At 36.0% G+C, this 13,376-nt stretch overlaps 1 protein-coding gene across 6 annotated transcripts in view; it reads right to left on the minus strand.

The window, feature by feature from the left end:
- Window positions 1-13,376, minus strand: part of DGKB (diacylglycerol kinase beta) — a 323,266-nt gene that overhangs the window by 274,707 nt on the left and 35,183 nt on the right. For 3 of the 6 annotated variants that reach the window (XM_062567784.1, XM_062567782.1, XM_062567786.1), the window contains exon 3: window positions 11,432-11,452. The exons of the other annotated variants lie outside the window; for them this stretch is intronic. In XM_062567784.1, coding sequence (XP_062423768.1) covers window positions 11,432-11,452 — 21 coding nt within the window. The remainder of the gene's footprint in view (window positions 1-11,431; window positions 11,453-13,376) is intronic. 6 annotated transcript variants of the gene reach the window in all.

Below are 13,376 nucleotides of genomic sequence, written 5' to 3' on the forward strand. Positions count from 1 at the left end.
TACAAGGAATACATCATTTCCCAGTTACACCATTTAGCAACAATTCCAATTACCTCAAATTCAAAAACATGGTATATATCTAAATTTGATAGAAAGGGAAGGAGACAGGACAGATGGCACAAGTAAAACTGCAATTTTAATTTTTGATTTCTTTGCAGCAAATATGTGTGTCAATCATTAAACTTTTTAGCTTTTCTGGAAGCAAACATTAAACTGGATTCACTATGACTCACGGCAGAGGCAAATTAAAAATATGCATCTTTCTTATGTGACAATTTGTCAGAGACAATCATAACATTTAATTAAGCATCCATAAAATTTCAAAATTAATTCCAGCCCAAGCTGCCAACAAGAATTTAATTCACAGGTACAGTTTTTTCCTTTAACTTCCCCACAGACAGATCTGCACTGTAAACTGAAAAGTAGAAACAAACCAGCATTTACAATCAGTTCTAAATGATTGACTGAATACCGAAAGAAGGTATCCGGACTTGCCCCCATGCATCCAAATGCGTAAGATGACAGATTTACGGAGAAAGGCATCCTAAGGTGTTTTTTGTGCATTATTAGTTGTGCCCATTGAGAGACGCACTGAGAAGAGGCATGGCTTTTACTTCACAGCACTGTAGACCTTAGTTTACAGACTAAGGAATCCCTTATACGTTTTTGTAACTATAAAACTAGGCAGCTAATTACAATCTAATGAGAACAACATGGGACAGTTCAGAAATACATCTGAAACTGGATTTCAATATGATACTGATGCCTTTGTTCATACCGGAATCCTGAAGGACTGACTCTTGAAGTCAACTGCTACCAATCAATAAAGCACTCAAATCAGATAAACCCTTTAGCTTTCTGCCTTAAACTTCTTAATGTGCCCGCAAACTTGTTTTGTAACATGAATAAAGCTGTTATGGTCTTGATTGGACTGAAGTGTTCACTGTTTACCTCATATCTAAGGTACAGAATACATACCAGGATAGCTAACTAAATCGTGATACTTGGTCTCATTTTCCACATTCACAAAAAATGTCTAAGGAAAAAAATAATAAATGCTGTGCACCAAGTGCAGTGGAGACCACCATTTCATTTTGAATGCACAGAAGGAGTGACAGCTTTTCCCACAATTTACACAAATATCTCCTGGTTGGGATACACCCACAGGGTGCAATGCTTTGGTTGAGTTCCTCTCTTTGCTTGGGGAAATTCAAACTTGCATCCCTTTTTACAGAGGATATTTAAACATCAGAAAAGAGCTGAAGATTCACTGAGGAGAAAAAAAATTTATAAAGAGGTCTCTGTAGGTCTACTCCAAAGAATGATTAAACGTTTATTTGCAAAACTGTTACTTGCCATTACAGCAGCACTTCTGGGCACACGAAGAATTTAAGGTGCTTGAGTATGTTTTATTGAAAATGGTTAAGCAAAATTTTTTGTTTGTTTGTTTCTCAGTTGCTATATCAAAGGTAGGTGCTAACTTCATTCAGAGTGGAAGCACCTCATTTTGGATCTAGGCCTCTGCTAAAGGAAACAAAACTAATGTATGTATTTCACATACGATACATAAATATTTTTATGTGTGTTTGTGTATGTGTGGGTATGTATATATATGTATACACACACACACACACAAAACAATGAAGCAAACACCAATTATAGCTTTTTTCAGAGGCCATTCAACATCTGTGGGACTTTATGTCATCTGGTATGCTGCGTATACTGACTGATTTGCCCAGCTCTTCAGTTTGAGCTGATGATTGACTGATTTGTCTTGTTAAAGAACCAAAACTCAACCATTATGGCATGGAAATTTCTCTGACGCTTATGGCATCCTTCACTTTACAAGAAGCCACAGACAAAGACAATTAGAATTTGCTATGCCAACTCCCATCACTTTAAAGAAAATTCCTGCCCTCAAATAGCCCTTTAAGAACCAAGATAAAACAGAATTAATTAGGCCAAGAGTTTTCCTCATAATGATATCCTTGAAATAAGTTAATAAGAAACAGTTACTCAAGGAACTTGGTTACAGTGTCCTAATGACATTACAAAATAAAGTAAAATAAAACTAAATCAACACTAGCTATACACATAGCAGCAGCTGCAGAAAGTAGTAATACCACATTGTGCCTATTTTGCCTAAACTGAAAATCCTGAGAGAGAGAGAAGAAGAGGGAGGATGCCACTCATGAACAAACTAGAATATGGGGGGAAGCAACCTCTGAGCCAGGCCAGCACATGGGGTGACATGAAAACTGCAGTGACTTTTAACCTTCTTCCAAACCCATTAGCACCTCTGGCTCTGCTGTATCTTATTCCCTATTCCTTTCCTCTATTCTAGCAGCGGCCAAGGAGGCACAGCTGGGTAAGTAGCGCAGGAAGGCTCGAAATGGGCTACAGATCCCAGAGCTGGACTCTTGAGAGATCTTCAACCACATCTAAGGGCACAGAACATGATGATGGGGCATATAAGAGGAGTCTTTTGAGTTAAGGTGCCGCTCTGAATTCAGTGGAAGAACTAAGCTAAGATCCAAAAGAAAATCCCTCCATAGGGTCTCAGGATCCTACAGAGATGTTTAGGGAAACATGTTTCTAGAAAGAATTGTATTTTCTCTTCCTCAACTGCAAAAGGTTCCTGGAAAAAACAAACAAACAAACAAACAAACAAACAAAAAAAAAAAAAAAAAAAAAAAACTTAATGGCTTTGGCCAAGTATTCTAAGCAGTTTTGCTGTTTTTCAATCTTAATACATTAAAAAGCCAATTCTGTAGAAAAGCCGTTAGCCTAGTTTCTGTTCTGCTTTCCCATCTCAAGTTTCTGATCATTAATTTAGTATGGATCCTTCTCAACATACCACACAAAATCCTGTGACAGTAAGCACACAAAACGATACATAACAATCATTGAACTGGAAATAGTGTTACTAAGGAATCTAGACTGCAGAGAGCTGCAAATCACCAAGGGATTGAAGTCCTGGCAACTAAGGCAAATAAAACACAGTTTTAAGGACAAAATGTATTTTTCAAGAAAATTTTTGAGATGACATTGATCACATTGACTAAAAAAATTCTCAACTCTGAAGAGATCAACTTAAAAATACTAAAATTAATTTTATATAAGTATTAAAAATCTCTTTAAGTTAACAAAATAGTGTGCAACACTGTACCACAAAAAACAACAATAAAAGGACCATTATCTTCTACAGTGTTTTGACAGATTATATCTGTATGCACATTTCTTCAGTTATCCCATTCAACTCAGATATGCGCTGAGAAGCTTTTTCGCTCACTAATACCACTGAACCACGCATACACCTTACACCTCTTTCTACTCTGCACCAATGCCATAGAGTGTTAACTTCCTACTCTTCAGCTTCTCTTGAATTCTAGATTCCCAGAATACGTGGGATGGAGGTGGGGGGAGAGATGAAGTACAGTCTACCTTTATATATGTTTTAAAATGTCCAGTTACTAAGGTAAGTGTCTTGTTTCTCCTCAAGCACTTACTCATAAATACATTACATTAATTTAGTCCTAATTCCTAGACAGCAAGTTTCCCTGAACCCCAGGAAAAACAGGAATTGGAGAACTGGTTTCCCCCAATAGCAGTATTGAAAGTGAAACTATGAGTATGCATAGTGCTTGCAGAAAGCTCAAAGATAATTTTTTAAAGGATTTTAGGCTTTTAAAATTTAATATAACACTTTTATATAGACCAATATTCACCTAAAAATGGGAGGGATGCTCAGCCGCATCAGTATGATACTGATGTATCTTGTATCAGTATGGTACAAGACTCTATAGAGATGTCTTAAATACTTGATTCTGTTTAGACAGAAGGATGGCTGCCAGAGGGAGAATCAAATGCATCGAGATGTATCCTGGCTAACCGAAAGCATAGGACCACCTCTATAAATTCCCTTCTCTTTGCAGACAATGCAAGTCCGTCCTCCTTTCCACAGTCTGAAGCAAAAGCTCTGCTCATCCCCTGCTGCACATTGAGAAGGAACAATCTCAGTCAACTGCTCATCTGCATACAACTACGTTGCATTCTACTTTCTTAAGACTGGTGGATGTCACAAAATTTCCCAGAACATATTGGTTTTGTAGTCAAAACTGGAATGATGGGAGCTGAGAAACTTGTGCATGGGACCACACGGTTCATAAGCAAGAATGCACAGGAAAACTGCAAGCCAACAGTTTGACACAATGTCAGCAGTTTTCACTTGGCTCTTATTCCTTACAAGCTATGAAGCATCCATACAGTTATTGGCTCCTCGAAACCAGTTAAGCTTTCTCCCCACCCCTCTGTGGGGCACCCAGGAGTTAATAGCCCTTAAATTGCTCATTTTAGACTGGTATGAAACATAACTACAGATGTGATTATAGGAGAAGGAATGTATATTATATACAGCAACTCATCTCTTGTTCTCCACCTCATAGAGAAGAACTGATGCACGTGTTGGGCAGAGGCTAGGGATTAGTGAGATAAAAAAAATTCACACTCTGGGTATTTAGCTACTCCCTTTCTCCTACTGCAACTAACCTGTGCTATTTTACAATTTGTTCCTTTGCATTACTTACAGCACACAGAAATACAAGATCAAGACAGATGTGTCCATATCATGAAGAAATATGTATTTCCAACTGTGCTAAAGTACACCAAACTCCATATGGTACAGACATAATAACTTTATATACTGTGATACTGAGTATATGCAAAACTGTTTCTTAGTGAAAAATAGGATATACTAGTAATGCAAATTTTGCATGCGGTAGAATGTACTTTAATGAAAACTATTAAAAGTTTTTAATTACAGTATGTAATATTTTACCTCCTACCATGTTAGTCATTTGAAGAGAATGGATAATTTAATCAGAACAAACAAACAAATAAATAACAGCTTTTGTTAATCAAGATTTACCCTGAAGCCAAACTGCCATAGAGGAGGTCTAATTACCTCCTATATTTTCCCAGCTGGAGTAAATGCAACAAGAAATTTTAGTGGCTGATATGTATAAGAAAAGCAGAGAAGCTTTACTACTCCACTTTCCATCTCCTCAGAAACTGTAAAAGAAAAAAACAAAACCAAAAACTTACAATAACCTCTTGACAAAAGAGCTACAATTGTGGATGGGCTAGGGTGTGGAGCGTGATTAACTCCCTTTATTCCTCCCCATGACATTGGTCATATAAATGGAAATAAGGCATGATCTGGTATTTGGAATTAATCTCCACTGAGAATTCTTTCAAAATAACACATTCTCTTTGGTCTTTTTGTTCTTCTAATTTTGTACAAAATATTTCAACATAAGTCACAGTTTTCATCATCCTGTGAACAGAATGTAAGAGAGGAAGAAAAAGTCCATGTTCCAGCACACTTTCATGAAACATCGTTTTCAATCATTAAAAAGAACATTTCAGAGTTAATGGAAAAAGAATTACGTTTAAATGCAATTTTCAATTAATTACTTTTTAAATAATGCTGCCAACTCCAACTGCTGCCAAAAATGTACAGCATAATCAGTATTAATCTACTGATAGTAATAGCTCTGAATTATTTTTTGTTTGTGTAGGGGTCTCCTTAATTAACTCTTTTGAAATAAGTTATATAGATCCAACATATGAAAAATTGCTGCCTGAATCAAACAAACAAGAGAACAACCTAGAAGGAAATGGAAGGCTCAATTTTTATGCAATAACTAGACTTTTCAACATAACCTTGATGCTGTACTGTTATGTTTCATGTTATAAATTGATGCTAATTACTAAAATGAATGTGAAATGTCTTTATCAACAACAGCAGTCTTATCCCAGTCTAACATCCAAGTAAGAAAAAAACTTCTACCAGCAGGTTTTCTTTAACACGTGATTACACGTGTGTTAGTACTAGTGTACTAGTACTATGTGTGTAGTCCATGTGTACTACACACATAAATGCATATACTTACTACACAAAGATTTTTCTAAAAGAAAGAGTGCTAAGGGACATACTTTCAGAAGGAATCTTTAATGGATTACCTGCCATAGTCCTATTTATGTATACTATCAATGAATAACATTAAAGAAATGTACATAAATTGTTGCATACTAACAGAGTGAGCAGCACTTATCTTACAATGGGGACAACAGCATGCGACAGCTGAGAGTTACAAGTACTACAAAAGTTAGGAAAAATGGGGTAGAAAGCCTGCCTCAGACTAAAACCAACTAAATAGTAGAAAAAAAATGAAGAGAAGTTAATTCTGAGAAAAGTTTTGGCTGAATCAAACAATTTACCTGCTTGTGAAGATAGTTAAAAAATCTACTGATGAACTTGGCTGAACTGCCATTTTCATAATTGGCTAAAATTAACAAGAACCATTTATCTAAAAGCATTCCATATCAGTAGCATTCCCTTGTGTTTTAACCATACTGATCTTCCCTGCTTGTTGAAAGTTTCACAGATGTTGTCTTTTGGCTACCCTTTAAAGAAAACATTTGTTACAATACTTCTTGTAAGAAAAATAATGTATGAGTAAATCATGTGTACAGTCCTTGTGCATTCCTCCTCCTTCAAAAGTTTTGAAAGGTGCACGTTGACAAACTTTCATAATATTGCAATTCATGGATAAATGGTTTGCTAGTATTTAACATAATCTGAGCCTACATGATTGGATCTTTCACTTGGAATAGTCATTCTCAGCAGCTCAAGAAGGTTTGAAATGTCCCATTCTCACTGGCAGCAATTTATATCCACTTCACACTATTGGCACAAATTTACCGCCTTTAGGAAAGTGAAGCTGTGTTAGTCAAGCTAAATTTGGGTTTGTCTCATCAGAATTTAAAACTGTAGCTTAGCTTAGAAAGTGATAAATTTGAGAGCACCATCATCAGCCCAATTATATATATTTATAGACCAATGTTTTCAGCAATATGTGTGTTGCACAAGAGGACTCCAAGTCACCTCCATTTTTCGCCCAATTACTGCAATAATTTATGATTAGGATTTTTTTTTTCCATTTTGTTTATTTATACAGTTTGATAAACACCATCAACATGCCACCATGCAAGTTAATTAACTGTAAGAGCAGCCATTATCATAAAAGCAAAGTAGAATATAATATATCATACTGCAAAATGAAAAACAAACAAAAAAGGTAATAATTAAATATTCTGCATAAAGCACTTAACTAGAATTTACTAATTCAGCCTGAGTAAACCTATATTAAATTAAATACATTTAAAGATGTAAGCCAGACATTAATGAACATTAGGCTGTTCAGGAGTCTAGTAACTGTCTGTAATTTCTAGATAATAACCTTTAAAGAAAAAATAAACTAGGTTTGCTGTGTGTCTGAACAGGTAGCACAAAGGTCTGTAGCTCTGGATGGTCCTTTATTAGTCCACTGGTACAAACAGGATGTAAATTAAAAAAGGAATATAGTACCAATAAAGCATCCATTTGACATATCCTTACTGTTATAAATGGAATACAGAATTTCAATATGAATTTGTTTTAAGAAAACATCTTTATGTGATTTTGTTTGTCAAAAAGAAAGAGAAAGTACACACCAGGCAAAAACCTCTCCTCTGCTGCTTTCATAGCATGAATTCAAGAATGCAGTGATTGACAGAAGGCACAGGGTAATAAAACAATAATGAGACAAGTAAAATGTGTGTTGATGTCACGACTATTATATTCTTAATGCATTCTGCCATAAACAACTGTGAAATATTTAGTAACTCTACGACAACGCTACGTTTGGCCAGTTTCCAACAGTCAGCCACGAGATGTTACAGACTTATCAATACAAAAAAATCTCTCAAGGTGGGAGCGGGGAGGGAAGGTCAATCTGCAATACTTCCTGGGAACTTCAAGCTCTGGAACTTTAATTTACTTCTCCCCGAATTCATTTTAAGTGGTTTGAATCTAATAGCCATGAGGACATCTTTCTAGAAACCCATCTTGCAAAAGGCAGTTTGAAAACCCAAACAGAAGGGGAAATTGCAACCATCTTTCATCATCATCTTTGTATTTGTGAGAGACTAGAGGGAGAGAAACCCTTGTTTCCTGTCTCTTAGAAAGCAGTTAGGCGCATAGCCTATAAAATTCTTAATTAGTAAAATGACTTCAGAGTGCATGTTACATGCAAGGTGGAAGTAAATAGTTCTATTCTATCCCAATGAATGGGTTCACTCACCTGCTTTTCTACCACAAGCACAGTGATATTTAAATATGGCTATGTCTTAAGATGTGATTACCAGTGAACAGAGCAGCAGCCACTTCTCTTTCCTTACAGATATTTTTCTCTGCAATCACTTTTTTTCCTGAATATGCAATATACCTTGTAGGACTTAGACTAGTATGACTGCATCATTTGCATATTCCACATTGACCACCTCAGCAATGGTTTTATGCTAATTATTAGGAGTGTTAGCTATATGTATTAGATCTTAATAATAAACTGCAATCCTTATCAGCACAAAACTACTACCAAAAAACTTGGAGAAAGGATGGACAAAGAGAAATCATACTATCTTACCTGAATTTTTTGTTTCTCATATTTTATTGCAAATAAAATTAAATTAAAATTCAACGCTAAATATTATGAAATCTACCAGAAACAACTAATAACTTGCTCTAACTCCTAATTCATGTATAAACATCATATCGTTGCATCTATGTTTGAACTGAAATGCATCAACTTTATATATTCATTAATGCCAATGTAAAAATTAAGTAGCATACTGAAGCAAGTCCTTTCTCAAGGAATTTGTTTTTAGTTCACTCTAAAAAAGGATAAATTTGTTAGTATTTCACATTACTATGAAAAAAAAGAGAATTTTATATTTCATACTTTGAAACACAGTACTATCCATATTTGGCATCATATTTATGTTATGTTTTCATGCTGTTAGAAGAGCTGAAATGTCAAGTAGTCTGTCACTCTTCAAATAAAATGTTAAAACTAAAGAATTTTAGACACCAGTGTGACCCTACATAACATTTTTCTGTTCCTATGCTTGGAAAGTTTTCTTTTTAAAAAAGCTTTAGTGTTAAGAAGCATATTCTTTCTATGTTTTAAATTCTGTATTCTCCTTCTTTTAAAATAGTTTGAAACAATATCTGTTGCAAATTGGAAATAAGTTATCACCTCAGAAATGATGACAATAACAGTAACAGTAGATAACATGTAAGTGACAGTGGTATCAGGCCCCACAAATGTAAGGTAATACGCAGCCCAAAACAAAAAACAAATAAACAAACAAACAAAAAAAAAAGTAGGAAGATGAGTATAAAAATGGAAGATTAAGGTCAAGAGGGGAAAGGAGCAAGAGATGGACTTGTTAGCACAGACTGAAGAAAGGAGACAGAAGGACCACTAAAAATGGTCCTAAATGTTCAAAACTGAAGAGGATGCAGCAGAAATCGATGTACCTGAAAAATCAGAGTACATCTCCTCAGTGCCCTCAGCGCTTTGCGCAGAAAGCGGGCTCACAGACCAGGCGGCCAGCCCAGCATTGCCGCCTGGCAGGCTTCCTGGCTCCCTAGGTATCCAGGAAGCTGTTCCCTAGAAATTCTCTCTAGAAAGCAAAAAAAAAAAAAAAAAAGAAGAAGAAGAAGGGTAGGCCTTTCCATTCACAGAATGCTCATTTTTTCTGTTCCTGGATGTCCAGGATAGCATTTAATATGGCTAGCAAAATACAACATCTTTTCTTAGTCTTCAGTTGCTTACAAGTGAGGGATAGGCTTATGTTCCCACATAACAGATTTCTTATAATTCTCCTCATCCTACTAACTCTTCTATAAATTAATTCCTTGCTGAGTTCACACTTCTTGCATGTGGGACATATATTAGTAAAAACTGGGTCATTAAGAAACTTGCTTGCCTGCAGTAGAAATATTTTGCTTTATATATAATAGAAAAGCAAGGTTTGCACAGCAAATTAATCTCTTCTGCCAAATCGAGTAACACAGCTGGGGAAACAGGTACAAGAAGCCTTCTAATCTGTATTTCTCTGTGCTTGAAGGTTTAACTAACTTTCCACTTAAGTCAATGTGTCCAAAAGATACTACCTTTCCCTGCAAGCCTTGTCTTGCTCAGACCCCCGTGGCTACAGGAACACTATTACGATGTCCCAAATAATATATTTCTCCATGACCAAACTACAGCAATGCTTCGTCATCATTTTGTGATCAGCTACCACACTCAGGTCTCTATCTGCCAGTAGCACCGGTCCCACAGCACGCTGCACTGTACTGTACACTAGCGCCTTTCATTTTGTTTCTATTTTCTATAATCCAAAAGATCATCAAGCTTTTTCAGTTTGATTTTCAGGCATTTCTCCATTTTGGAAACAATTCTCAAATTCGGGTTAGTGAGCACATTCCGCTAGTATTCATCTGCTTTTTGTTACAAGGTTATTAGTGAAACTAATCAGATTAGTCCCAAGACTGATCCTAAAAACACCGCTTTAACCTGAATGTCTCCCCTTTCAGAACCCACTGCAGTCACTCTTTTAACCAACATTACTTTCGTAATAGGTTACTTGAGGAAAAAAAGAGCACTTTCACAAGCAGGAAGTGAGTTACTGCTCACAGTAGCACACCTCCAAGAGCTCAAAGGCCTCCGACACCAGCACGTGAGGAGCTCCTACCAAACTTTCAGTCCTTTCAGTCTCTCGACTTTGTGATTGTTCTCATGCTCCAGCTGCCTCTTCCCAAAGAGCAGAGCAAAGGCTTTTTCATCCCTCTCTGCTACAATGGAAGAATAACTAGGTCATTTGAAGAAATAGTTCATTTGGCTCGTCCTTCTTGACTTTCCTCTTTTTTCTCAATATTTTTTAACCTTTCTTTAGGCTATTTAAGCTAGTCAGTTGTATCCTGGAGTGGATGATGAACCCTTTAACCCTTTCTCTTGTAACGGTTGTAAGCTTTCACATGAGAGAAAATTTGTTTTAAACACACTATAAACCTCAATCAAATATAAAATATGTTTTTTTAAAAAACCTTGTACATATAAATGGTACTATACATTCATAATAGTGATAGCTAATATTTTTGCCCAGATGTCTATCACTTCAGAATAAAACAAAACATTTGAGATCTCACTAGTAAGTACATCTCTCTGTGACAAGTGTAGAAGTTAGCTAATTACCTTGTTTTAACTAACTTATTTTTCATATTGCTCCGAATTAATATGTTAGTAAAATCATGGATTGTTACAACAACCCAAATGAAATGCATCTAGTGAAGAACAGTTTGCCAGCATAAAGAGAATGAACTTTGGTCACAGCCTCAGCTTTAAATATTTATCTATTATCTTATAGGATAGCAATATGCAATACTTACCCATAAATGAACATTCTAATAAAATCCTATAATAAAAAAATACTGCTCCTATACATAACAAAAGGAGCAAAAAGTCATATCAAGTCTACTTACTTGGTTAAGTATATCTTGTTTCTGTAATGCATGCAAGAAAGAAAAAACATACATACATTAATGAAGTACAGTAACACAGAGACTCTTTTTATAATAGAACTACTTTAGTTAAAAGAGTAGTGATGCAGATAAAGTTTAAGAGAGAACACAAAATATTCCATTTTCTTGAATTGGCACAGACACCAAGAAAATGGTTCTAGTCAGCATTCTTGTTTTGATTAATTACACGGTATAAACAATTTATTTTTAACCATGCAATGATAGATATCCAAGGAAAAGAAAGTAAATACAATGTTTGCATCTTTCATCCTTGTGTAAACTAAAAAAAATTGTCAAGAATTGTTAACAAAACATTTTAATAAAAAATGAACACAATGATAAACACTAGTAAGCACTGCCTTAGAAGTTATCACTACATGCTGCTTCAATTTCTAGTAACTTCTGCTTACTTTGAGTACTGAACTAACTTTCTACATTATTCTCCATTATTCTCAAACTGCTATAAATATTTTACAGTAAAAGGTATTATCTTAACATTACAAATACTGTTGCAGACTATGTACAAATTATATTGATTGTACCAGATTTTTCTAAAATGGAGTTACCAAGGGTATCTTTCATACTTCTACAGAGCCAATTAAAGAAACTAAAACCTCTAGAAATCAGAAGCACCTAGAGAAAACTCCTCAAAAGAATCCGCACTACTTCCAGAAACACAAAAAATCATTTGAAGGAGGCAGGTAATTGCAACATGACTGCAAATATTCCGCCAAGTTTGGGGCTTGGCCTCCGTGGGCAGCTGAGATCTCGAAATGTGCCTTGCGTCATGCAGTCTCTGTAATAACCCTTTTGCAAGTGTTTCTCTTCCCGGACTTTCTGCACATGCGCATTTTTACCCACACCCATGCTGCGGGACTCGGGAGTACTCTCCAGCTCCAGGTGCAGACCTGGGCTGGACCCTGACTGCTTGCAGGCTGAGACCCCTCCAAGCACTTTCCATTCTCACTCTTGGTGCCCTGGTTAACCCCCAAAGACGTAGGTGGGTAGCTAAGTAGGTCCACAAGAAATTGTGGTATACTCCAACAGATCCCCCAGAACAGCTGTTCGATCAAGAGTCTAGGCCTGCAAGCACACAGAGATGTGCTTTTACTGCCCAAGCTGGATACAGTCTTTAGCTCAATCTACTTCCTTAACTTTTGCTAGCCTATTCAGTGCTCTCCACCAAATAAAATGATTGAAATTAATAAATGTAGATAAATCGCAAATGATTGAGACACCTATTTATAAATCACATATTCCAGCAGGTTGATCTTAATTTACCTGTAAATCTTACATGAGGTGTAAAATCCAGTCTTAATTACATATGTTAACAGTGACACACACATACACACAAAGAGGCAGGAGGCAGAGGTTCATTAGGTTTTACAGTTTTAGTCATCTTCCTTACACTGAAAGCTAGCAGAGAGTAAAAGTAACACTGCCAGCTCCACAAATAAACTCCCCAGACTGGATGACCTTCTGATAATCAGCTTCACTATTCCCACTAAGCTCAAAAATCATTCACTCAACTAGATATAAGATAACAGAAAAACAAGTCAGATGGTTTCACGTTACAAGCTTTGAATATCCATAGCTTTTCTTTAGCTATTTCTGTCCCATTAAATCTGCTTGTGATAAAAAAACGCAATACAGAAGCAATAGCAGGGTATAAATTCCTGAGCCCTTTAAGCAGGGAGAAGCCTGAAACAAGCAATTTTTAAGCCTTTTTCTTAAGAATAGAAATACATCACAGTGCAAAACTAGCTGGCATAGCCCTGTGTTCCACATTTGTTAGTCGAAAAACTGACATAGCTTTTTCGCAGATTATTGATAACACTGGAAAAACATTTGAAGTGATTATGAGATAATGATCTAGGAAATAATGAGATAAAATGGAAACATGCTG

This window comes from Rhea pennata, chromosome 2 (assembly GCF_028389875.1).
Source record: "Rhea pennata isolate bPtePen1 chromosome 2, bPtePen1.pri, whole genome shotgun sequence".
NCBI lineage: Eukaryota > Metazoa > Chordata > Aves > Rheiformes > Rheidae > Rhea > Rhea pennata.